Source organism: Caloenas nicobarica, chromosome Z, assembly GCF_036013445.1.
Source record: "Caloenas nicobarica isolate bCalNic1 chromosome Z, bCalNic1.hap1, whole genome shotgun sequence".
Lineage (NCBI taxonomy): Eukaryota > Metazoa > Chordata > Aves > Columbiformes > Columbidae > Caloenas > Caloenas nicobarica.
In genome coordinates, this window is record NC_088284.1 from 43,068,070 (window position 1) to 43,095,756 (window position 27,687).

Below are 27,687 nucleotides of genomic sequence, written 5' to 3' on the forward strand. Positions count from 1 at the left end.
CGCGCCGAGATGGAGGGCGCCGAGGCGACGAGCTTGTTGGGGGCGCGCGGCCTGGGGCAACTGGCCCAGTTCAAGACCTACCGGCGGCGGTGGTTCCTGCTGGCTGTCGTGTGCCTGCTGAACTGCTCCAACGCCATGGTGAGTGCGGCGCGGAGGCGGCACCGGCCCGGCCGAGGCCTGCCGGCCGCCAGGCTTCCCCGCCGCGGCGGGCCGCTCCAGCTGCGCGGCTCGTGGAGCCCCCACAACGTGGGGGTCGCGGCGCGGGCCGCGCAAGGGCAGGAAGGACGCTCTTCAAGCGGGCCAAGGGCAGCCCCGAGCCGCGGGGGAGAAGGGCAGCCGCCAGCAGCCCCGGGGTGCCCGAGCAGTCGTGAGCGCAGGAGAAGGCGCAGTGCCGTGCAGGCAGGACGCTTGCTCTCTCTCGTGCCTGGGAGAGCAACTTTAACTGCTGCTGCTGAGAGAGGATGAGGTGACAGGGCTCGCCAGAATCAAACCTACCTCCTTTCTCGTCCTAGAAGCAGCCAGGCAACCTTCAGATCTCTACCCCAGTTCCCTGTCTCAGATCCACCCCCTTATCGCTGTCTACAACTACCTGAAAGGAGGTTGTAGCATGGAGGGTGTTGTTCTCTTCTCCCAAATAGCAAGTGATAGGACAAGAGGAAATGGCCTCACATTGCTCCAGGGAAGGTTCAGATTGGATGTTAGGAAAGAGTTGTGAAGCAGTGGAACAGGCTGCCCAGGTAAGTGGTGTCATCGCCATCCCTGGAAGTGTTTAAAAGGCATATAGACAAGGTTTTTAGGGACATGGTTTAGTGCTAGAGTTAGGTTATGGTTGGACTTGATGATCTCGAGAGTATCTTCCAACCGAAATGATTCTATAATTCTATGATCTTTGGAGCACTGGGACTCACTTGTATTCGCACACTGCAGAGAATCCTCAGCCTGGCCCTGCCTTAGGGACTGAATAAGCAGCTTTTCCTTTTGAACTTTGTTTCTCTGGTTATGACTTCAGCCTGCACACCTCCCTTTCTGACTGGTGGGATCCAGGACACAGATGGGTAGTGATGCAGGAAGGGCAGGATGCAGCGGGAGGGTATGTGTGATCTAGAAGAGCACAGAAGGAAGTACCACAGTGTCAAGCCAGACTGGGATGGAGCAAAATGTATTCTGGAGCACAGCTGAGATTGCTGCTAACTCCACTTGGTAGGCCATGGGGAGGAATAGAAAGTATTCAGTGTCTGTGAGGGTGACATATTTCAAATCTAAGAAGTCCTTGGTGTGTACATATACACAGGCACGCCGCAAGAAGAGCCAGAGGCCACAAATGCATTGCAAAGAGCAAGTTTTATTTTAGTTACCTCTCTACTGGGGGATCTCCGAAGTCGCACCTAAGGTCCCAGGCAGACGTGACACAAGCGGGGATGCAGGCGCTGGTAAGTTCAGCCCTGCTGGAAGATCACTGGGCCTACTAAGCTTGCCTGTATTTCAAGGCTTCAGGCAGGAGAAGCCTCCTGCTCTTTCTCACAACAAAGCAAGAATCTCAGACATAGTGATAAGGTGCCTAGAGTTTCTCACAGGCCTATATTATCTAACACAGAGGTTCTACTCATCAAGCACACAAGGTCAGTAAAACAATTAGTATGATGTATGTGCTTTTTCTACAGACAGGTGCAAGTCATTTTGAGCGTAGTTACATTTAACTAACCTCCTCACCAATCTTGCGCTATATTCCCATACACTTGGGTAGAGGAGCAGGAGTTATCTCTGCTTTATTGCTGGCCTATGACGGCAGATATATCTGGTCAGAAAAAGGAGCAGGTAGGTTTCCTTCCAGGGTCTTTTGCACCTACAGAACAGTATTGGAGCGATTCTGCTCTAAACATACTGGTATATGAACTTCTTGTTGCCTACATGTACGTTATTCTGAAAGACCTGAAAAGAGGAGACGCCAGATCATACCCCACCTATTGAACAGATTAAAACTAAGTTCAGTAATTATTGAGATAAACATGTAAAATTTATCCTTACCAAGTCCTAATATGCAAGATGGAAGCCCAAATCCTTGCTCACCAAGTCATCGAGGATATTGTTGATAACTATCAGACTGATGTAGAATTATTCATGTGAATTATTCATTACCATTCTGAGAAGGCAGACTGTCTGGCAGCCAAGATCAGGCACTGCAACCCGCAAACATTTAGATGCTGGTAAGGAAGAATAGGTATTCCATTTTACAAGCATGCTGGAGTAAACAAATGGAAAAACATAGTGAGAGTTTGGCTGTATATGGAAAAAAAAATGAGTGTGCCTTCCCAAGGCGTTCTGCAGAAGGGCAGTGTGAAGACCCATTGCTTGTGTGTAGTCAGATTGGCACAGCACAAGAACATTAGGTAGCAAGAAAAAAACCCCACCCTGCTAGAAGTGGACAGTAACAGCATGGGTAAAGGAAGTTGTACAAAACCTTTGCAGGATGTCTTGTCAGATTTTTACTTTGCTGAAACATTAGCACTGAAACTGGACGTCCTTTCAACGCATCTGCAAGTATAACTGTGTCCTGAGTCATGTTGCTGAATACATTGTAGCCCTGAAAGATTGTACTGTTTTCTGTCTGTGTGGTCTCTTGCCAAGTTCCTGACTGTCCACAGTATTATTTTCCCACAGTATGAACTTAAGGTAGAAATTCATCACTTCAAAACTGGGTGCTTAATAAATATGCTAGAGTGGACATACTGTTTCTAAGCCAAGGTGAAGGTCTGGAATGGCAAGTATGCTGACATATAAAGTTGTAACCAAACATTTCCTGATGCTAAATTTTATCCTAAACGCTCCTGATAAGAATCATATTAAAATGGAGGGGGTGTTTGAAAGGCCATGAAATCAAAGTTGTTGGTTGCTGTTTAAAAGTTCCAGATGGAAAGATTCATTTACCAGTTCCGTGGTGTGAAAATTGCTTTGTAAGTTGTGTCCTCAATTCCTGTGCAGATGTTGCGTGCAACACTTTGTTGTATGTATTCCTGTGTCAGGCTATCTGCAAAATGCACTGTCACGGAGGCACCGCCAAATAAGTTTAGGCGGACTACAAGGTCCAAAATTAAACTTTATTCTGGCCGGAAAAGCACCGCCGATAAACCCATTATGAACGGGGTTTATACAACTAGCTAGCACTCCGTAACATAAGATAGAGGTTTGGGTATCAGGTTAGGAGATTATTTGGGATGCAGCGAAAATAAGAATAATGAGGATCAACAGTGTGCATACATGCACTCACAAATACAAAACCGGAGCCCTCTCTGCCCCGTTTGCCCACAAAGAGGAACACTAGCCTATTGTGGCCAGGACTTCACACTTGTCTGTCCCAGACGAGGACTTATTAAAGCATATGTTCAGTAATTTATTACTCACCTAAGCACGGAGATGAGGCACTCCCAATCCAGGGAAGTTACCTTAGACGGCTTTTCTGTCTAAGGGGAGGGACTCCGGCAGCATGGCAGACCCACTGCTCCGAGAAGACCACACAAAGGGGGTCTTTGGCGGGAACCCCATTTATAGTCTGCTCAGATCTGACTATGGGCAGAAGCTTCTTGGCTTCTCTACGCCCCACCCCCCAAGTGTGGGCCTTCGAGAAGCTTCTCAGCTTCTCTGGGCTGTGGGCGCTCTTGGCCCCTCCTCTGCTGACGACCCTGCCCACCGACTCTGGGTCTCCAGAAAGAGCCATTAGCTGCCCCATTGAAGGCCCCGGTTCTGAGCGGGGGCGGGGGATGGGCAGCTACCAGTGCAACTGCCACACCAGTTCTCAGGGCGTGGCGGGGGAGAAAGTGCAACTGCCACATCCATGTAGTGAGGACACGTGACTTTTGAATTGCCTGACTTGGAAAGAACCAGGCTTCCAGGATGATGCCTTGTATTCCCCACTCTTATCCATGCACTCATGCAGTTTTCTATTAGCGGCCTTCGGTGTCATTAAAAGTGGCAAGACAGGAGACAATCCTGAAAGGGAGAGACTGTCAGTGTCAGGAAAACAAGTTAGAAGCAACTTAACTCTAGGAAAGCACACTCAGTCATGCAGCAAGGACATGATGAGAAAGGAGTATTTCTTAGTTCAGTCTGGTTTAGGATTGTGAATGAGGAAAAAAAAAAAGCCAGGCCAGACCATGTAGTGATGAAAGGGGCAGTCTTCCCTACTTCCTCCTGCTCCACATCATTGTGTGAAATCCCTTCTTTAACCAGAACACAGTGGGGTAAGTAGGATATAAAAGAGGCATTTATGCCAACAATAAATAGCCTGTTACTTGAATCTCTGTCACTGATCTGAGCTTAAAAGCCTCTATCTCTCCCTGTGGCATAAAGTGGGTACTGTCTTACCATGGATTGGTTCTCGTTTCCTAGATATGGATATTCTGGAAATTCCTAGCTGACAACGTAGTCTAAGAAACCCTTGCATTATCTTAAGCCCATAAGTAGCCATGAGTATAATTCAGTTGCTCCCTGAAGTCCCAGGCAGCTCTCTCTTGTAGCACTACTGGTGAGGGGTGATGTAACTATGCCTGCAGTAGCTCCCCAGATTTGTTTTGTTGAGCTGATGCTGTGGGTTTGAGTGTGTTGTTTTCTTAATCTGAAGACCGAGTGTTTAAGAGTATTCATGGCATGCTGACAGCTGCTGTAGAAGAAAACTACTGAGGCAAATACCTCATTCCTCACTGCCTTCTTCCTGTGAAGCTGAACAGGTGGGAACTTTGTCTTTCGCAGGAGGAACCTTTTCTTGCCTTAGTGCTGGGGACAGAGAAATACACAGAAGGACAAAACTGATAATGTTTCCTGTGCTATTCTGTCCTTGTCAGTGTAAGCAAGCTGGAGAGGAGGGGAGCAGAGGGTTGGAGCTGGCTCACACTTGGCCAAGTGGTTCCTGACTCATGAGCAGACTTCCACCACTGCTTAGAGTACTTGGGAGAGTGAGGAGAGCTGCACAAGTGGAGACTGGCATGCTCTAGGGCTGGGTGCGCAGGCTCCTTGTCCATACCTGTCTGCTGTAGCAGTGCCCCTGTAGATATGTGTGTGCATACAGCTGCTGCTGCTGCCTGGCTGTTATGTCCTGCTTGCCCTCTTCAGAGCTGTAGAGGCTATAAGTGACATCTAGGCAAGGATCTGACCTTTCTGAAGATCACACCTCTGTCCTTACTTCCTAGGCTGCTGTGCCAGCATGAGTCTCTTCAGTTGAGGCAAGAGGCTGTTTGCTTCCAGACTGTGTGGCCCTTTTGACCTTGAAGATGAGGAGTCTGTTGTAAGGGCTTCATCAGCTGGGGCTCAGGGGAGGCAGAGGTAGCCTGTGGGTCATTGAAACACATTCTACATGACCTTCAAAGCAGTGTCTGGGTGCATGCTCGGACTGGGAGAGCTGCTGCCTGTGCAAAGCAGAAGGTTATGTTTCAGATAAGTCTTCCTCCTTGGCTCCTCCTTTTTAAGCTGTACATATGAGATATTACAGGGACATTGCTACACTATGCACAGCTATGCAGTATGCCAAACAGTGAAGAGCACTCCATTTGGCAGCCTTTGCTAGCTGACACCACCACTGACATGGCAAATGGCTTAGTTTCCACCCTGCCTGATTGTGTGCCCTTGCCATTCTGCAAATGATTTTACTTTTCACTTTTAAAACCTTGAGTTGTTGGTGAGGAGGGTAGACATTGGTTTAACAGCTTGCCTTTCAAGAAAAACAACATTTTTGCTACTGCTCCTGACAGGGCTGCACCTGGTTATACGTGTGATGCATCAATATATCATTACTGCTCTTTGAGCTCTGAAAATCCTGGACTGTGTTTATTTATGCTGTCTTCTGCAGCTCTCACCTATTGCTTATCAAAGTGTAGAGTCTGTATTGAGTCGTGCCTTCAGCCATCACCTTGCTACCTTTGCAGACAAAGAACTGGTGGCTCACAGCCCACTAGCTCCCTCTTGCAGAAGTGGGAGCGAGAATGTTGGGCTCTCTTGGAATGGCTGGAGGGAAACAGTCCTGCAGGTGAAACAGGTCCTGGAGAGTCTGTGTGGAAGTGAAAACAGTAAAGACAGTAGGGTGGAGGAGCTGAACCTGGAGTAAATGGAGGTAGAAGGGAAATGAGAGCAGGAGGAAAAGTAGAGGGTTAGGGCTCATTCTGGATGGAAGAGGGCTGGATCTATGTCTGAGAATCCCTTAAGGGTTTACAAGGTATCAGGAAAAGCAACAAATAAGCTTAGAAATGGAGGCAAGATGAGAACTGCTGTAAGCTGTTCTTGGTTACAGGTGTGCCCAGGCAGGTGCACAATTAATAGGGAAGGGAGCAGGCAGTCTCTGGGAGGTGCTGGAGAAGAGAAGCCAAAATGTCAGCTAGAGAAAGTTAAAGCAAAGGGAGGGAGAGCTGAAAGTGGAGCCAGTATCTTTCCAACATCAGTACCAGTCAGATGGTTTGACTTTCAGTGCAATTGCTTTCACTGGTGGTCCCACATGCTCCATTATTAAAGGAGGAAAGGAGGGGGCTTTCCTGTAATTGAGGATTCTGTGTGGAAAATATTTCTGTCCTTTTCTTCTAGTGATGGGACATGGCTACCCAATCAGGCAGCTGCATGCTGAAAGCAGTGTGACCTGCGGCTGTACTCCAGCGCAAGCCAGAACAGGCTTGTGGGCCTTCAGGAGACCTTCTGTCCTCTTCCTTAGTAGCTATGCTGACTGTGTATAGCACAAGTTTTTATGGTGAACAAGGTGTACTGAGGTATAACTTCCTGCGCTGGAGCTTTTGCTGTCTCTAAACTCAGAAATCACAGTGAGATGAACATACTTCTAAGGCTTTAGCTCAGGAGTGTGGGAACTACAGTTCTTGCATTTAGAGAAGAAATGGTGTATGTTATTACAGCAGCTATTTCAACGTCTTGCTAGATGCATATCTGAAGAGAGGGGAAAGTCCATCCCAAATGCTGAAGGATCAAATACTATGGTTTATAACATGAGTGACCATGGCCAATGATACTGGATTATACGGCAACGGGACCTGTCATTTGAGAACAAATAATGCAAAATCTGTGAGGTCATGCTGGGAGGTGAGTTTTGCCATGTATTAGGGGTTTGCAATCACGAACTCATTGTGGTCGAGTCCCTCTGCTTGAGTGGCTCTGCATGGGCTTCTGTGCAAATGACTTGACCTAACTATGCCATGGCCCAAAGAGTGGACTCCTGCTGACCTCCAACGTCATCCACTCTAACTTGTTAGGCAGTCCAGCTGTGTTCTGCTATGGGGACTGCACAAGGTGATCGTTGAGTAGTCAGGATGTGGGACTCTGTGCTGGGTGCATTTGAAGCCTCAGAGACAAGGCATTCCTGATCTGTGGGGTTCCAAGCTGGGAATTTTGTCAAAGTTTGCTAAAAGGCTTTTTTAATTTTAGCTCTGACAGGGATCAGGAGAGACATAGGCCATAGTAGGTGAATGGAAATTGCTTATAGAATAATAGAATCATACAATGTCCTCAGTCGTAAGGGACCCACAAGGATCATCGAGTCCAACTCCTGTCCGTGCATTTGACAACCCCACAGTTCACACCATGTGTCTGAGGGCATTGTCCAGCCTCTTCTTGAACACTGTCAGACTGTGACACCTCCCTGGGGAGCCTGTTCCAGTGCTCCATCACCCTCTGAGTGAAGAACCTTTTCCTAATGTCCAACCTAAACCTCCCTGGCACATCTTCCTGCCATTCGCTTGGGTTCTATCACTGGTCACGAAAGAGAAGAGTTCGGTGCCTACTCTTCCTCCTCCCCTTATGAGGAAGCTGTAGACCACAATGAGGTCTCCTCTCAGTCTCCTCTTCTCCAGGCTGAACAAGTGACTTTAGCTGCTCCTCATACAGCTTCCTCTCCAAACCCTTCACCAACTTTGTAGCCCTCTTCTGGGCACTCTCCAGTAGCTTAATATCCTTTTTATCCTGTGGCGCCCAGAACTGCGCGCAGTGCTCCAGCTGAGGCCGCACCAGTGCAGAGCAGAGTAGGATAATCACCTCCCTCACCAGGCTGGCAATGCTGTGCTTGATGCACATGAGGACATGGGTGGCCGTCTTGGCTTTCAGGGTACTGTTGGCTCATATTGAACTTGCCATTGACCAGAACCCCCAGATCCCTCTCCGCAGAGCTGCTTTCTGGCATCTTGTCCCCCAGTCTGTATGTACAGCCAGGGTTGCCATGTCCCAAGTGCAAAATCTAATACTTGCTCTTGTTGAACTTCATGTGGTTGGTGATCGCCCAGTTCTTCATTTGTCCAGATCCCTCTGCAGGGCCTCTCTGCCCTCGAGAGTGTCGACAGCTCCTCCCAATTTTGTGTCATCAGCAAACTTGCTAATGAGTCCCTCAAGTCCTTTGTCTAAGTCTTTTATAAAGACATTGAAAGTGCTGGCCCTAAGATGGATCCCTGCAGAACCCCACTAGTGACTGGTCACCAGCCTGACTTAACCCCATTTACTATAACCCTTTGAGCCCAGCCCATCAGCCAATTGCTCACCCACTGTATTGTGTCTTTATCCAGTTGTATGCTGGACATCTTGTCCAGGAGGATACCGTGAGAGACAGTATCAAAGGCTTTACTGAAATCCAAAAAGATCATGTCGACAGGCCTTGGTCGACCAGGTGGGTAACCTTGTCGTAGAACGAAATTAAGTTGCTCAGGCAAGACTTTCCCCTCATGAACCTGTGCTGGCTGCGGCCAATGACTGCGTTGTTGTTTGGATGTTTTTCAAAAACTCCCAGAACAATCTTCTCCATGATTTTGCCAGGAACAGAAGTGAGGCTGACAGGCCTGTAGTTGCCGGGGTCATCCCTGTTGCCTTTCTTGTAGATTGGGCCAACGTTTGCCAGCTTCCAGTCTTCCAGGACCTCCCCAGATTCCCAAGAGTGTTGAAAAATCCCATCAGGCCCCGTTGACTTGTAGGGATCTAGCTGGAGTAGCAGATCCCATACAAGTTCTGGATTGATTGGGAGTTTATTATTCTCACAGCCATGGTTTTCTAAGCCAGGGTTATGGGGGCCTGCAAGTCCCTCATCGGTGTTGAACACTGAGGTGAAGAACGCATTAAATGTCTCAGCTTTGTCTAAGTCCCTGTTAATAAGGTGACCGTGTTCATCAATTAATGGGCCAATGTTATTTCTAGCTTGCCTTTTCCCATTAATGTATTTTTAAAACCTTTTTTTATTGTCCTTCACAGTACTGGCCAGCTTCAATTCTAGTTGAGCTTCGACAGCACGCATTTCCTCCCTACAATGGTGAGCAGCATCTCTGAGTCCTCCCATGCTGCTTGACATAGTCAAGTCAGGAAGAGATGTTGACAAGGGGCTGTACTCTCTCAGTTCTGCTGTTGTGACATCCATTGAGTATCCAGGGGAGCACACATGAACATGCACATAGCAATGCAATGTGTAACACTCCCCTTGATGCCTTCTGTGCCAAAGACTAAGGCTCTAGGTCTGCGTGGCTGCACAGGCAGTGGAGCTGAGTGGAGCTTGATCAGACCACAATGGTGTATTTCCACAAAGTGAGGCTTGTGCAGGGACTGAACAAGTGGGTAGACAACCCTGCAAGGACAGAGGTGTCTGTCTGTTTCTCTTTCCTTTATCTATCCCAGGGGCAGCCACCTTTTTTGATGTGCTATAACCCTGCACATTATCTCTCCTCCTGTATCTGTCACCACGATCTACAGTGGGGAGCTTTGTAACTGGTGTTGGGGTGCAAAACCTGAGTTAAGACAATGGCTCCTGGGGCGTGAAGGAGAGAAAAACTTCTCTCAGTGTCCATTTTGTGTCTTCAGAGGTTACAGGGCTTAGACCTCACTGGGGAAGGATTGCATCATCCTCACCACCTTCTGCCTGAGGGAATGTGTATCATGGCAGTCCCTGCATAAATACCAGCCTTGGCAGGGCAGAGTTTCAGAAACAACATGTAGGATAAGGGCTTCAGCTCCCAGCAGAAGAGCTTGCTAACTACTGTGGATGAAGTCACCATAGCTGGGAAAAAACAAAAGCAGAAGGTGGCATACTGACTTGCTTAACATGGCAATTTCCCTGTGTTAGTGAAACCTCGAAGTGCCATCTCTTTGTTGCAGGGGCATTTGGCAGCCACTTTGACAAGAGGTACAGCTCGAGCTCATTGCCCAGTTCTTAATTTCTCTGTGAGAGCAGCATATGGTAAACAAGTCCTGCCAGAATGGAGGCAGAAACATACTGCTTCTCTCTAGACCCATGAAGAAACCCACTTCCTGTTTTGAAGAACAAACTCGGGCTGCAACTTCCCACCTTCTGTGCTCTCACACGTATACACTAGAAGTAGAGCTCTTGCTCAGGCTAGAAATACAGGGCAACCCAGAGGCTTGGTTTTACCAGGTCTTATGGAAATATGCCAGAGTGCTTGATGTTTACAGCCACTGAACACAAAATGCTGTACTCTGGCTTGCGGCATCATTCTCCTAATTATGTCATGCATGCATGAGCTTCTTGTGTGGTGGAACAGCGGGGGTGAAAATGTACCTGAAGCTGGCTTACAAAATGTGTCATCTCTTTAATTACACTGTTTCCTGGTACAGTGTTTCATCACCACCACCCCCATCTGGAAGGCAGTGAGAAACTGATAATTGCTGTTGCTGGAAATACACAGCTGGGTTTTGTTTAGCATCGATTTAGCATCCCATAATCAAACTAATGCCTTAGTGATGCTTGTAACATTCAGACAGTTAGATTGACATTAAACATTTCAATTCTCACCCCAAACTGATGGAGATCAGTTCTGGAAAAACAAAGGTGGGTGAAATTTCTTCCTGAGACAAGATGATAACATCATTCACTATATCGTATTATTTAAAGGAACTGTTAGTATAAAAAGCTCTTTTTAATAAACGTCTACTGCAAGTCTCTCAGTGATCTAGAATAGCCTCTTTGTTGTCTAACAAGAGTATAATTTCCTTCAGCACCCAGCATCTTCATCCACCTGATTGCAGAAGCTGAGTAAAACCAGATCAACCCCCTGCCAGACCTTTTACTGATCCACTGATCCCACATGGATGTGTCTGAGCCCAGCATGGTGATGTGAGCTTTGTGTTGAATGCAGGAGATCTGTCATGTCAGCTCCTTTCAGAGAAAAGGGCTGATGCTAGGAGTCCTTGCTAGGACACTAATAATGCATTCAAAACTTCTCTGTTACTGCCATTTACTCATTGCATCCTCGCTGAGAGAAAAGCTTAGCTAAACAATGATTTGCATGTGGCTATTCTCACACAGTGACACTAAGAAAGAAGGAAAGTCCATCTCCCCTTCTGCTTTCATTTAATGTGGTAGTTTTTATGGTCTCTGACATGTGTGAAGTAAACAGGAACACTGGAAATAACAAGTAGCAAAGTGTAGGAACATACCCTCCTCTGAGGTTACCGGAGCCCTTTTTCAGTTACACATGAGCGCTGCGGCTCATGCTGTCTGCAGGATGCAGGCTGTGAAGAGGAAGCTTGTGATGACAGAGAGGGGTACCTGGAAAGAGACAGTGGCTAGTAAGCTATAGATGAAGTTTTTGTTCACATTTCTGCAAACTTTTATTATCTTGAGTATTCAGCAGCTGCAAGATCATCTTCTAACAGTGCAATAGTTTACATCTACATTATTGACACCTGTTCTCAGGTTAGGCTACTCTTTGGGAAAAGCATCAGAGAGGGAATCTTCTCAAAGGATCCACAGAAATATCCCTCAGTTTGGGGCAGAACCCTCATTTCTTTCTTGTGGGCATGATTTCAGGACCTAATTTTAGGAAAACAGAAACAGACAGCAGCCTTATGAAACCAGTGCCTAAAAGAAGGTTTAAAGAAATATTTTAATATATGGCACTGGAAGGAAAAGATAGATACTTACTGAAGTACATCTATGTTTCCCTGTTATGTATTCTGATATATTGAATAATGCAGATTTCTAGGCCTTTTCCTAACCGTTGAGTGTGTGTAGAACAGCATGGAATAATGTCTGTCTTGGCTGACATGTAGCAAAGGTTTTCTTAAAAAGCCAGATCCAGGGTTTACCAATGCAACCATAAATACCAGGCTGAGTTTAGGAGACTCTTAGTTGCAGAGAGGAGATGGCAGACTCTGGGTTTTTTTACACTTATGTAGAAGGATTGCTTTTGGTTTACATCAGGTAAGTAAGTGTATCAGGGGCCAACATGTTCAAACTGGGGAAAGAAAAAGTTACTGACCTCTGCTTCTGCCAGCTCCCAGCAGCAAGACTAGGGGATTGGGGATGAGGTAGTGAAATGGATGGGGTGCTCTAGGCCAAGATAATGATGAAATCAGTGGTAAAATAGTCCTAGCATGAGTAACTGCAGACACTGGAGGTTTGAATTTTTATTACCAGAAATAACATCCTGGTTTCAAGGAGAGATTAAGATAGTGAGCCCCTTCACAACTCAGTTAGATGGTCTGAGGGGATGCTGAATTTCTGTTCTTGTGGAGGTGTTCATGCCTACCTATCTTTGCTCTTTACTCTGCAGCTGTGGCTGACATTTGCTCCTGTGGCTGATAAGACAGCTGCCTACTTCCACATTTCCCTGGAGATGGTCAACTGGCTCTCAATTGTGTACCTCCTCATCTCGATCCCATTTGGTCTGGTGGCAACATGGGTTCTCGACAGTGTGGGCCTCAGATGTGCTGTGAGTTGAACTGTATTGTTTCACTGAGGGTGTTTCACCTAGAGATAGCAGTGGCTGCACCAGGCACTAACATGCATACTGTGAATGGGAGTCTTGCCAAATGTTGCAGAGGATGAGCATGTTATAAGCTCTGTCCTAATTCAGTAATAGCTGTCACATCACGTCTGAGATGGGAAGCAGGGGGGATGTCAGAATAATGTTGCATCCTTACTTGCCTTTTCCTGCTTCAGTTTTTGTTGTCTTAGCCAGATGGCAGGGACAGATGCTCTGAGCTGACTCTGTGAAGAGCTTGCTTCAGTTGGGTAGGGTCTGGTATGGAAAAGCTATTTTGTATGCAGGGACAGTTTAAGGAGCAGCAGGGCAGGGTGCAAGCAATGGACTCCTGTCAGCTCAGAGCTTGGTCTGTGCAGCTTGGGATATCTACACAGTCTTCCTTGAAGGATGAGTGTTGTGGAATGTGACACTGAAACACTAGCATGCTAGTGGTATAGAAGAGCATCCATATGCTGGATGATTTATTGCCATGATCTTTGGATTGTGACAGCAAAATATGGCAGTGACACAAACTTGCAAATAGAGTGTAATTAGTGAACTTGGGATTTCTCATCAATTCTGTTTGCTGTCTTGCATAAGCTGCCTGTGGTCTGGTTCTCATTTGGGGCCAGGACAGCCACCTTCCTCCCTAAGAAGACTGGTAACTCACTTCCTGTTGGATCAGGAACATCTTGCAGTGGCCCAAAGGGGTGGGGATGGTCTGCAGACAGCTTTCCATGCAGTGATTACTGACATCCAGTGTGTCCTGTAGTACATCTGAGACCCTGCTCATGCTACTCTGTTGCATTAAGTTCTGCCCTTCAGTTTCAGCACACAAACCTTGGCTGTTTCTGCTTGTTGCAGGTGATCCTGAGTGCGTGGCTGAACATGACAGGTAGCATCATCCGGATATTCAGCGTCCTGAAGTTCCTGAGCTTGGGTTCCCAGAATTACTGGTACCTGTTTATTGGGCAGTGCCTCTGTGCACTGGCACAGCCCCTTGTCATCTTTTCACCAACAAAACTGGCAGCACTGTGGTTCCCAGACCACCAGAGAGCAACAGCAAATACGATTGCATCAATGTGTAAGTGATAGCCGCAAAGTAATATTGTTGCCTCCCAGAACTTGCTAGTCTTTGTTTGCCTTTCAGAGGCAGCAGGCAGAGGAAACCCTCTGTACTACAGCCATTTGGCTCTGCAAACACGGCTCTGCCCAAGAGTCTCATGGCCATGTGCAATAAACCAGTGCCTTCAAGGCAAGATAGGCAGGCATTTCCATGCTGGAGAGCAAGCAGTGGGCCTTAGGAACATCCAGGTGCAAGGTCAGAGGTAAGCCACCAAAGCTCCCAACCTTCTTCCTCTCTGCCATGACAAGGTCATTGTCTTTGCCTGAATATCATAGAGGCTGAAGATAGCCCTCAGCGTTATTAGATTTAAAGTCTATAGCGGCCCTAATTCTGCAGCTTGTTAAAACGCTGTCTAAATCGCATGTGATATCAGTGATCACAGTTGCCAAATTCCGTATCTGGATAGAGATGCGAGTGCTGCAGCAATTTTGTCCACCAGGTCATCCAGTAGCAAGGCTGAGCATGTATTCTCAGTTCGTATGTGTACACACACAGATAAAATATACTCAGCTGGTCACATAAACATGTTTGTGGATGCTAAATGTGGTGGGACTACCCATGCAGAAACTCCACCTGCCTTGCAAAGTGCCCGGAAGCTGGGGAACTGGAGAGGAGGCACCAGATACACTTGCTCTAATCTCATTCCTCTCCTGGCTCCTTTGGGCTGCAGTTGACAGAACTGTTTCCTCCTTCCCTGTGACATTTTCCCCAGCAGCCAGGAATTTCATTTCAAGAAAGTTTAAATGTTGCCTAGAAGGAGCATCTGCCACAGCCCCAGTCATTTACTCCAGTGGTTAATTACCTCAGTGGCAAATGTCTACATGTTACTTCTTGTCTTGCTCCTTATACCCCAGCTATTTAGTCTTGTTGCACCTGTTTGTCAGGTAGTTATGGACAGGGTGACCTCTCCTCTCCTTTGTCTAGAAAGACTGAATAGCTCCAATGCAGTTACTTTACAGGCACATTTCCCCTTGCCTCTTTCCATGTGTCTCTATGTCTGCCTCTTGCTCACATGAACTTTTTTCTCAGCTTGTTCCAATTTATCAATACCCATTTCCCGTGTTAATGCCAGAGCAGCACTCAACATTGCAGTACTGTTGGTATCAGTGCTGCACACAGAAACTGGTCCTACAGGCTCCTGTCAGTATCCTCACAGCTCCTGTTAGTGCCTCTGGGTAGGCTTCTCTGTTCTTGTGTGCAGACAAAAATGGACTTCGCACCCAGGATACTGCTGAGCAGCTGAAATCACTATGACTCCAGCTGTGCTCTTGAGTATTTATCGTATCTTGGTCCTCCCATCACTTTACAGAGAAGCAGTGCAGAGCCAAGAACTGATCCTCTTTGAAGACCATGAGAAATTCTCCTGTGTCAGGAGAAGCGCAACTTCTCTGAGTCCACTGAAGTGACCTCTGCTTCATCCATGGGATTCTTGATTTACTGTGGTCTGTCAACATGTAATTTTTTGCACTCTGCAGAGTTTTAGTGCATCGGCGTCACTGTCCACAAAACACGCAGCCCAGCTGCAGAGTACTGCAAGCTAATCCACCAGGACCTCTGGACCATAACGTACAATTAATTAACTCCAGTGGACTTTCCCTTCTTAGCATAGGCTCGTATCCCTTCTCTTCCTAGGAAGCAAAGGCAGCTGAAACCCTGTAATTACTCAGATAGTCTCACTTTGTCTTTTCAAATTTAGCCCAATTTAGCCCCTCACCTATACTTTCTGGAACTGCTTCAGCATACTCATATTTCATGGAAACACCTGACAGCAGTTTTCCATCAGTCTGCTACAATGCTTGGATGCTTTTTACCCCAAGGGAGAAGCAGTTGTTTAATTGCGTCCATGTACTTAGAAACAGGTAATGTTTCACCAGAATCATAAGCTAGTACTTTCTCAAGTACAGAGCAGAAATGCTACAATTGTGGTGTGCTATATCACTATTAATGATGTGTCAGCAGAATCCTAGAATAGACAAGGTTGGAAGGCACCTCTTGGGATTGTCTTATCCAACCACCTGCTCAACCAGGGTTGGCAAGACCAGGTTGCCTAGAGTCATGTCTAGTCAGGCTTTGACTGTCTCCAAGGATGGAGATGTTGCAACTTATCTGGGCAACTTGTTTCAGTGTTCAATGACTGTCACAGTAAAAAAGTTTCTATTCAGACAGAGTTTCCTGTGTTACAGTTGGTGTCCATTGCCTCTTATCTTGCCACTGGACACCACTGAGAAAAGTCTGGTTCTGTCTTTACAATATCTGATCAAGGTTCTTTTCTCCAGGCTGAACACTCTCAGTTCTCCCAGCCTCTTTAGGTATGAGAGATGCTCAGGTCCCTTAATCATGTATTTGACCCTTGAGTGGACTTGCTCCATTTACTGTATCTTTCTTGTATGGAGGAGCCCAGGTCTGAACTCAGCACTCCAGATGTTTCTCACTAGGGCTGAGTAGAGGGGAAGGATCACTGCCTGCCACCTGCTGGCAATGCTCTTCCTAATGCAGCCCAGGATTCTGTAGGACACCTTTCTGCAGTGGTGCATTGCTGGCTCATGGTCAACTTGCAGTCCACCATGATTCCATATCCTTCTCTGCAAAAATGTTTTCCAGCAGCTTCTCCAGACTGATCAGTCCCAGTTCTGTCAGTCTCTCCTCACATAACAGAAGCTCCAGTCCCTTAGTCATCTTTTTGGCCCTTTGCTCGACCAGTGAGTCCATGCCTCCCTCGTAATGGGGAGCCCAGAACTGAACACAATACTGAAGATATGGCCTCACTAGTGCTGAGCAGAGGGGAAGGATCACCTCCTGCTGACAACACCCTGCTTAGGCAGCAGCCCAGGATGCTTGTAGCCTTCTTTATCATGAGATTGTGTCGCTGGCTTATGGTCAAGTTGGTGTCCACCAGGACCCGTGCCTTCCACACCAGGTCCTTCCCTGCAGAGCTGCTTTCCAGTTGGTCAGCCCCAGTGTTTACTGATGGATGTGGTTATTCATCTCTAGGTGCAGGACTTTACATTTCCTTTACTCTGCCCATTTCTCCAGCCTGCCACTCCTCCCAGTGTTACATCATCTTCAAACTGCCTGTGGGTGTCCTCTGCCCCATTGTCCAGATTTTTTGTTAAGGTTAAACTGTATTTGCCTGAGTATCAGCCCCTGGGATGCACCACTAGGGACCAGCCTCCCACTGGACTTCATGTCAGTGATGATAATCCTCTGGGCCCAGCTGTTCAGTTAACTTTCAGTTCATCTCACTGTCTGCTTATCTAGCCACCACTTCATCAGCTTGCCTGCAAGGATGTTATAGGAGACAGTGTCAACAGCTTTAGTAAAATTGAGATTAAAAACATCCACTGTTCTCCCCTCATCTCCCCAGCCAGTCATCTCACTGTATGAAGTTATTAATGTTTCTCCTTTGCTGTCTGCTCCTGTTCACTTTGTTGTCCTTCATGTGCCTGGAAATGGTGTCCCAGATTAGTTGTTCCATGACCTTCTTAGGGATCAAAGTGAGACTGGAAGGCCTGGAGTTCCTTGGATTCTCCTTCTTGCATTTCTTGAAGATGGGACTGGCGTTTGCTCTCTTCCAGACCACAGGAGCCTCTTCGTATTGGCACAGCCTTTTAAAGATAACCAAGAATGGCCTTGCAATGAAAATAGCCTGCTCACTCAGCAGTCATCAGTGCATCCCATCAGTCCCATGGACTTGTGTATGTCTGGTCTATTTAATGTTCTCTAATGTAGTCCTCCTCAACTGAGGGTAAATCTTCCTTGCTTCAGGCTTCACCTCTGTTTTCAGGGCTGAAGGCCAGTCTTACTAGTAAAGATTGAGGTGAAGAAGGCGTTGAATACCTTGGCCTTTTCCATGTCCTTTGTCACCATGTCTCCTGCTACATCCAGCAACAGGCCCACGTTTTCCCTAACCTTCCTTTTGCCCTTCACGTCTTTCACCAATCTCATTTCCAGATTGGCTTTGGCTTTCCTAACTCCATCCGTGTCTGCTAGTGGAAAAACAACTTCACATGTTTGACTGTTTGCAGAACATGGCCTTAAAGATAAAAAATTGTCTCCTGCAATTTTGGACATTTGCAAGCTGAGTCCCAGAAGTGCTACTTCAGATGCTGCTCAGCTCCAGCCCCTTAAGAATGTAACCCCCTACTCCAGTACAGACAAGTGTCCAGGATTCTCTTCTGCCATATGATTTTTGTGGTTGGTAGCAGACATCAGCTTGTACGCCAGCTTGGGCTTTGCTGAGGAACTGTATTGGCTTGAAAGGTGCCATGAATGACATAGTGTCACTTTAGAGAGCTGTCAAAGGGCTTTCCCACTTTTTATGCCCTTTTGGCAAAGAAGACCAATGGCATCCTGGTGACCATTGGGAAAAAAAAGCATTGCCAGCAGCTTGAGGGACGTCCCTTGTGCACATCTGAAGAGCTGTGTCCAGTTCTAGACTCCTCAGTACAAGAAGGACATGGACAAGTTGACGTAACTCCAGTTAAGAGCCACTAAGACAGTTAAGAGAATAGAGCATCTGTCATGCTAGTCAAGGCTGAGAGACCTGGGACTGTTCACCCTCAAGAGGGCTCAGGGGGATCTTATCCATATGTATACATGCCTCTTTGTGCATCCCTCAAGGGGGAGTAAAGAAGGGAAAGTACCTCTATTTGTTGCTGCTGCTATATAACATCAGGACAGATGACATGGATTCATCCATCTTCATTTTGTCCTCTCAGCATTTACTGAGGCAGTGTTGTGAGGGTGAACAACACTGGAATTCATAGACAAAAAACAGTTTACAGGAGTTAGGGATTATAGGGAAACAGGCTTATAGAATGGACTTCATGGGGGTGACGGAACAGATGTAGCAGCAGTAAGACTACACGGTCAACTTCTCCAAATATTCCCCTACCTCTTTCTCCCTATATATGCCTTGTTCTGCCCTTACTCATTGCTCAGCTGTACACTGCATCTCTGGTGCTGACTGGCAGTAGGGGTGGACACACGATTCTGACTGCTTGCATGAAAAAGTGTCTCTCTGTTTATTTCCTTCCAGCCAATCCGTTGGGTATTCTTATAGCAAACGTGCTGTCACCTGCACTAGTTCCTGAAGGAAAGCACATCCCATTGATGGTAAATGAAAACTGCTTTAGTCAGCCAGCTGGGCCAGTTGGGGTCCAGCTGATTTATTTATATGGAGGTAGTTGATCTGGAAAGAGTGGTAACATGTCTTTACTTTGCGTTGTGTAGCTGGGTGTTTATGCCATCCCAACAGTAACAGCCTGTGCTCTAGCAACTGTGGGGATTCACGAGAAGGTTCCTCCAACGCCTCCTTCAGCCAGTGCCACTAACTCCACTTCCCAGCCATTCCTTACGGGGCTCAAAATGGTAAGTGCTCTAGCACAGAGAGAGACCAGTGCTGGAGTGAGGGATGCAGCCCTGGCAGACAGGGATATGCTGGGAAATCTCTTGACAAAGCAGACTCTGAACTCCACTAAACTCTCCCCCTGAAATAGACCAGATTTCCTTCCTTCCTTGGGGTTTGGAAGCTGCTCACAGCAAAGCTGTTGGAGTTATCTGAGCATTCATCTGTGGGCTCTCTGCAGATTGGATAGCTCAAACAGGCATACCTGGGTTCCTCCAAGAGGACCACACAACCCGAGCCTTCTGAGGAGATGTGGTAACAGGTAGGATAGCATATAGCAAAATGAAGGAGGAATTTGGGCACTGAAGAGATCCTCCCTACATGGTACCGATTTTAACTCGTCCTCTGGCTGAACTGACAGGAGCGAGCCAAACTCCTCTAATGATCGCAGGGTTGCACTGTCAACATTTCCAACTGAGGAGTCAGAGCTGCTGATCCTGAAGTCTACTGTCAGCCAGGCCTTTTTCCCCCTGCAGTTGTTTAAATGATACATTAACTTCTTTCTCTAGCTCCTGAGAAACAAGCCATACCTCATCCTGGCAGTGTGTTTTGGAGGAGGAATTGGGATGTTTACCTGCTTTTCAGCTCTGCTAGAACAGATCCTTTGTGAAAAGGAATATTCAAATGTGAGTCTTCTTCCTTTCCTCCCCATTGTCCACATCATGTATGATACAATCAAAACTATTTTCCCTGATAAAAGACTCAGAGCAAAATGAAGATAGTTGAATATGCTGTACTGTCTCATATCTTATTTGCTGACATTATCTAATATAGCTTAAGCAGTGCATTAATCCAGAACACAGTCAATCTCTCAGTATAATGGATGATCTACATTTTCGTTACTGCCCATGGCCAGCCTCCCATTTGTCAATGAAAAAACTTTCCTCCTGAAATACTTTTTAGGAAAAACGAGTATTGTGGTTTTGATAAGCCACTCCAGAGAACTGATGTCTATGCAGCCTTCTGACACCTTCTCCAGAACAGGATGGGGCCCAGGCAGGCCCTAGAGTGATGCTGAAGGCAGGCTGATGCAGGCACCTTTTCCTCTTTACACAGTCTTACATGAAGTCAGGGCAGCAGAGGAAGTCATAGGTACTGTGACAGCTGTTTCCCCATCTTTCCCAAGACCTCAGATAGGTGCCGCTTTTACATTCCTCCTGCTCTCTCTCCTGGCAATAGCATGGGGCTGCCTCAGTTCCTGCATTTTCCCTCAGGCTGGCAGAACTTCAGTCCTGCTGCTTGTATCTCCATGGAGGTCCTCATAAAACACCTCTCCAGCTCTTCTGTATGCACATCTACATGTCTGGTCTCTGTCCACTCCCTTTCAACTCCCAGGTCTGATATCTGGCTCAGTACTCCATTAGCCAGCTCACATTTGCACACTCCATTGCCATTTAACTGGAAACATTTTAAACTTTGCATCCTTGCTTTCTGGGCATCATGATGTTTTTGTCTGTGTGTGACTGGCTTGCGATGGCCCTTTAGCCCACAGAAGCTATTTCAGATATTCTTTCCTTCAGCCTGCCCATGAGACTCTCAAAAATGTTTACCCAAATTTGTTAGAGCTTCCCTGCTCTCAGGATATGTGTCTGCATTTGAATTCTTATGGAGCTGAAGGAGCAGGACAAGCAAAGATAGCCACTGCAGGCAACAGAGCAGATACCCTATCCTAACTACTGCTCACTGCCTTTCTGAGACCTCCTTGCTACAGCCAGGTGATGCTGTGTCTCATCTAACACCCTTTGGGGCTGCCAGCCTTGTGGAAGGCATTCTGCCATTGCAGGTCCCTGGTAAGAAGAGGCCAGAAGCATGACTGTAAACAGAAGCAGATCCCAAGGCAGTTGGACCTGTTACCAGCGGTGTGAACAAGGCACTTGATTGCCCCTGGAGGAGCCAAGAACAGTCTCATGGCTGGGCTGGAGCATTCAATGCCAGGGAACTGCTGCTGCTTCCCTGAGCACCAGCCTCCCTCGCCAGGTGTGCAAAAATTTGTCGTCCATTGAGACCTTGGGAGTGCTGTGACCCTGCTGTCCCTACACACTTGTGGCAGCATCTGGGCCCTGTTATTTACTACTTAGAGCCCTGTGCTGGCCTCAGCTATTGCAACGGGCAGGGAAGCTTTTCCTGCCTAAGCAAGTGACACACTAGCAGCAGGCAGATACATCAGTGACATTAAAACCTCTTTCCTAACTGCTCTAGTTGCTCAGTTACTTGTTTTTCTGCCCTCCAGGAATTTGCTGGCCTCAACGGTGCACTGTTTACAGTGTGTGGTTTGTTGGGTGCTTTCCTGTTAGGCCTGTATGTCGACCGGACAAGGAAGTTCATAGAATCCACCAAGATTTGTTTCTGTCTGAGTGCACTTGCCAGCATCATGTTCGCAGTGGTGAGTTCTCTCTTGCATCGCACCATACCTATGGGCTTAGTTCTGTTGCCATCTGATAAATCATCGATTCAAACCAATGTCATTTGATGTCATAGTATTTATTAAGGCACATGTTGTGCTTTGGGATTATCTCTTGAGCTAGGAAAGTTTTAAAGAAATACTGAGGATTTCACAATCATTGTGAAGCCTGAGACAGACTGTTTCTGGGTATAAGTAAATTGGCATAATTTTACTTCCTTACATTGGATCACCATTGTTTGTTTGCTGGCCCTGAGATCAGTCTTTCCAAAAAGAAATGAAATTGCTAAATGTCCATCTTGCAAAAATAAACAAGAATGCCGTAGTTTTCTGAGCACCTGCCTTTAACTGTGGTGGCTGCCAGGAATGTAAGATTAGCAGAAAGGACCTATTAATAGTTCTGCAGTAGTTCCTCAAGGAAGACAAGGTAAGGGAGAAGCAGAAAATGGGGACACTGGAATCAAGCCAGGAGAGGAACGCAGAACCTGGAGACTTAACAGCCATGGGAGTGGAGTGCAAGTACTTCACTCAAGCTTAGTCATTGCCAGTGGGAGCCATCCGCCAGCAGGAATCTGAGCATGAGGACAGGATTCCTAGTACTGCAGAGGACCCAGACTGGTGCAGGTCTCTGCTTTACCAACAGGCTTGTGCTGTGCATTTCTCCTCTGTGTTGAAAAATCCAGACTTTAAATACAGTGTGATCACACTCCCCATGGGCCAAGATCCCAGTAATGTTAGCTCCACTTTAATGAGACAAATGCAATGCCTTTCTCAGTGTAGGACAATGTGCCTAAAGCAGACCTTGCATTTCCCCCTTTAATACTCTGGCATTTGTTGGGGGGATGCTCTGAATACAAGTCAGCATGATTGGGATCAGGTAAAGCACAGAGCAGGCAAGAGACTGTGTCAGGAGCAACAAGCAAACCTTTCCATCCTCCCCTTCCCTCTGTTCCATTCACCCCATACAGATGAACTACTACTTCAAAGTAGTAAACCGGAAAACATCCATTCAAACCTGCTTGATGCCATGATGCTTTAAACTTGGATTCTAGACACACAAAGTTTTCCTTGACTTTACCAGTTTAGCTGGGCCAGGCCTGCTGCAGCTATGCCAGGACAGACATCTCATGCTACTCTGTGGGAATTTATTACATGGTTCAGAAGGAGGTACTAGCACTGTGGCTGCGGGATTTATGCCCTTGACTTTACTAGCATTGGCAGGACAAGGCCATGCTCTTTCCTCCAGAGTTAGGGACAAGGCTGTTCTAGGCACTGAACTAATCTCCAGGGTTTCTGAATGTTTCAGGTGGTTTTTTGTTTGTTATGTTTTGAGTTGGGTTTGTTTTTTGGGTTTTTTTTGTTGTTTTGTTTTGTTGGGGGTTTTTTTAATTGTTGTTGTTTGGGATTTTTTTTTGTCATAAAGCCCTAGTGTTACAAACATGAGTTTGACATGGTGTGGAATTGTTTTTCTTATCACTGAGCTGCAGCCCCTAAGGAATAGTTTTCTTTATCCGTGAGCTGCAGCAGCCCAGTGAATTCTCATATGTAACCCAATGCAAACACCACTTCTGAAATGTTAGCTTGCATTGGGAGAAAAGTGTGTGTTTTACTTGGTGCTGGAGATATGCTGAGCATACTTCTGGTAAGTTACTGACCAGGAAGTCAGGTCACAATAATATGACCACTCCAGTGCTTTTCAGGTAATTCTGCTGATCCTCTCTCCCCTTCCTTAAATTCAAAAGATAAATCTCTGTCATGTAGCCATTTGTTGACTCTAAAGGGCTGGAGATAAAAAGAGAGGTTTCAGGAACAGGTAGTGAAGGCATTGGTGAGAACCGTGACCACTTGGGACTTCCTGCAGGTTATGGGTTCAGAGACTTTCTGCACAGCTGACACTGAGACTTTGGTTTTGGTTTTCTGCCTGCAGACTTCACGATTCAGACACCAGGCTGTCATGCTGGCCATCACCAGCTCACTCTTTGGTTTGTTCGGTTTTGCCAACTACCCCGTTGCCATGGAGCTGGCTGTGGAGTGCTCCTACCCCGTGGGAGAGGGCACATCTACCGGCCTGATTTTTGTTGCAAGGTAAGGAGGTTAAATTGACAGCTGAGCTTGGGTACACACACACACACACACGGCTGCAGATAAAGAAGAGTGTGAACATCACTGCTAGCCATCCTGCTGAACTTCTCCCTGGTGTCCGTGCACATGACCATGGCAGGGAGGGAGCTGGCTGGCTAAAGCCATAGAACTGAAGAGCTAAAGGTTTTAAAGCAAGAACAAGTATGTGGGGTTGGTGCAAGAAAAGCAAGAAGGAAGATTAAAGTCTCCCTTGTTCGGCACACAGCAGAATTTAATCATGCCCAGCATCACCTACCTTTGAAGCAGATGGGGACTGAGAGGGGCCTGAGAGGTACCTGAGAGGAGCACCAATTCCCATGGCAGTCCAGGGACTTACCAGGTCTCAGTGCTCTGCTGAGAGAGATAGGGCTCATCACTCACAGGGAAGATGGTCACAACAGATGGGTCAGTGACAGTCCTTCCAATGATCAATGTACATGCCTAGGGCTGGAACTGGACTGCAGCAGAAATGACTTGTTGGAGTCCTAAGTAGTGATATATATGGCCTGATGCCATGTGTGTGTGTCAGGTGAAGCTGAAGCAGCAAGAAACATCAGTCAAAGATGGGCATTTGACACTGCCTTTGAAGGCTTTTGTCTTACACTGGTTGTAGACCTTGTTGCTGCTGGCAGCCAGCAATAAGGAGGAAGCTGAAGTCATAGCCTGACTTTCTCCCATCCTCAGTCCTGCAGTGAGAGGTACTTCCAAGTCTCTGCCCAAATCTCTCACTAGGCCTCAGCTCCTTGGCAGCTGTAGTTAAAATCCACCCACCTCCAGACTGAGTATATAGTAGTCCTGCCATCCTGGCCCCATGTCTGGGGGTGTACTGAAAGGCTGACCTGGGCACCCTGTGAGCCAGGGCCAGTTAACCAAGTGCCTGGGCCAGAGGAAGCTGGCAGTAGCTTTCTCTGTTAGAAGGACCCTGCTCCAGAAAGGGGCCTCACTTTCTTCCTGCTGGGGAAGCTGAGCTTGTCTGCAGCACTGATGAATCAGGCAGGTGTCGTGACTGCATATTGGCTTCTCCCCACAGCCAGATTGAAGGCGTGATTTTAATGATTCTGCTACAAGCCCTCACTGTGCATGTTTCTGAGGATACATCCTCCACCTGTGCCCTTGACCAGGATGGAGCCCTGGACTGGACAAGTAAGTATGTCCTTTGGAAATTATGCTGGGCACTTGGTTGCACCCCATGTACCCCCCACTCCAGGTCTCACTGTGAGGGAGCTTGCAAGACTGATTCTTATTGTAGCATATTTCTTAACCACATTTCCTAAGCTGATGGTGCACTTCCTTGCTGCTTCTGCTAAACCAGACCTGCAAGATTGAAGTGAGAAAACCTCTAAAATGGCATGAATGTTGCTGCGCGCTCTGGATTAAATTTTCCCTTATAGCCATCCTGGAGAGACATAAGCTTCAACAAGCTAGAAAGCAGCTGTTCTGAGAGGAAGACACAGTCCATGTGGCACAGCCTGTGCTGCTTTTCAGTGTGGGAAGCCAAGGCTGTAAATGCATTTGCTGAGAGCTGCTTCCCTTGCTTCTGCACACACAGCTGCCTGGGTTTCTAACATGGTGGTACAACATTGTTCTGACTTATTGCACGTTTCCAAGTCAGTCTGGAGAAGAGAGAGCAACTGAGATGACCAGGAGCACAAATGTGTTTTCACTGCAGGCTAAACCCTGCTCTTGATCCTCTCAGCTGGTTCATATTTATGTAATGCTGACACTAAGTCTTGGGGACACGCCACAACACAAACCTGCTTGGCTAAACAGAAACTCCCCAGAATGAGCTCCCATAGCTGGCAAGGAACAAGGCTTCACAATAACTGCCCACCAAAAGTAATTTGAGTGTTTCATGTCTGAAAGCCTGCAAGTCTCCTCTTCATCAGATCATAGCTGGATCTCATGAGTAGGTGCCCACTCCTACTCATTTTGTGGTCTGATTAATACATGCAGGAGCATCTGTGGAGAAAGGCATGCAGGTACCTATTGGAGACAGTGCTGGAATAAAAATGTAACTACTTCCAGGCCTTGTTGCATAGCCTTTTGGATTGCCTTATTTACCTTTTCTTTTTTTCCAGAAAATGTTTATTTCAACACAAATTTTTATTTGATTAAAGTTTATGCATTGTGAGCCTTTCCTACACTTTGCTCTTGGATGATATAACAAGAACCTGTGTGGACCTGCTGTCTTATGAAGCTCAAGTGTTTTGATTCAGACTTTCTTGTAACTTTCTTCACAACCCCCCAACACACAAAGGTGTATACATACACAGAAACACACTCTCCCACAAACACACTGTGTGCACCAGTGTAAGACCTCCAACCTGCGGGATCACGCAGGACAAGAGTCCTGGAAACCTTCCACATTTCACCTCTTTCTATGCTAGCATTAGGTGAGATGAGGTTTGGCTCCTACCAAACTGGCATTGCCCCACTGTGAGCTGCACACTGTCCTCAGGGTTAGCCCCTGGGAGGAGGTCACCCAGGCTGTGCGTTTGCTGCAGAGCAGACCTCTAGGCTTCTGCACTCATGAGGAGTTGTGAATTCACTATCTAAAAGTGTATATTCCTTGCAGATTCTGTACTGGTCCTGGCAGGCCTCTGCAGCGCTGTGGCTTGTTTCTACGTCATCTTCTTCCACACTGACTACAAGCGGCTCCATGCTGAGACAAACAGTGATGATTTGGTCAAGGCAGAAGATGCTGCAACAGCAGATACTCCTGAAGCCTAACCAGGGGATGCCAAGGGCCCAGTAAGGGAAGGACTTAGGCCTGTGGACAGGGACCATGACTGCAAATGCTCAGCTGGCACACTGGGATATCCAGTGTTGCACAGCATATCCTGTTGCACAACAAAAAAGGGCTAGAGCAGAGTCACTGCAGCACTTTTGCTGTGCTTACCTCAATCTTGTATTTATTTGTGAGTCTGGGCTGTAAGAAAGGCTGTGCTGCCAGAAAGGTCAAAGTGGGACTGGACAACTGTGCAGGTAATAGGGATTTTTAGCTGACTTGATTCAAGCTAAAGAAATGTTGCAGAGGAGAGGAGCATTGTATTTCAGCCATTTTTTTCATTCATGTACTTGGATCAGGGGTGAAGCTTTCACAGAGATGGAAGCTGTGCCCGTCACAAATCTAGTAGAAAACTTCTGTTTAAGGACTTGTTTCCGTACGGCGTAACAACTCTTGCACTCCAAGGTTGGAGCTAATTTTGCCTCTTAGCTAAAGGGTAGTAGGAGCTGGCGCATCCTTCCGTTACAGCAGGGAAGTGTAGGTATATGATCTGTAATACAAGTCTGTTACAGTGAGCCACTTTGTCCTCTCCTACAAACAGGAAAAGAAAAGTCCTACCTGCAGTGCTGCCTGTGAAAGAAAATATTAAGCAGCAGAAGTTAAATCCAGCAGCATTCCTCACCCTTCTGGTCCCCTGCCAGGTGCTGAGACATGCAGAATGAGCTTGTTTTACTTGGGCTTCTGTTGTTTCTCCACTTCCCCTGCAATTCCAGTGGTTTAAGTTTTCCACAAGAAAACGAACCTGCTGGTGTAAGATTAAGGTAGTGTACCCTACGCAGGCCAGAGAATTGGCATAGGGGTGTCAAACTCATTTTCACGGGGGGTCACATCAGGCTCGCAGTTGCCTTCAAAGGGCTGAATGTAATTTTAGGACTCGCAACCATGAGGCTGATGTGGCCCCCCGTGAAAATGAGTTTGACACCCCTGACTTAGAGAATGCAGGGACCTGTCGTAAGCTTCTGTAGATGACAGGGGCTTTTTGGGGAAGACCAAGTAAGAAACAACATCAATTAACATCTTCCAGTTCTCTCTGCAATTCACAGCTATTATTGAGTGTTAGAAGAGATGGTTAGTAACACAAAATATCCCATTTGGAGTTCAGTTACCCTGACAATTGCAATGGATGGATTT

At 46.9% G+C, this 27,687-nt stretch overlaps 1 protein-coding gene across 1 annotated transcript; it reads left to right on the plus strand.

The window, feature by feature from the left end:
• Nucleotides 1–27,370, plus strand: SLC49A3 (solute carrier family 49 member 3). Its single transcript, XM_065656657.1, has 10 exons — nucleotides 1–138; nucleotides 12,522–12,680; nucleotides 13,578–13,797; nucleotides 18,878–18,954; nucleotides 19,072–19,209; nucleotides 19,756–19,872; nucleotides 21,477–21,629; nucleotides 23,575–23,732; nucleotides 24,799–24,911; nucleotides 26,344–27,370. Exons 1-10 carry the CDS (start codon nucleotides 10–12, stop codon nucleotides 26,496–26,498), a joined length of 1,419 nt encoding a protein of 472 aa, XP_065512729.1. The 5' UTR covers nucleotides 1–9; the 3' UTR covers nucleotides 26,499–27,370.
• Nucleotides 27,371–27,687: the final 317 nt, after the last annotated feature.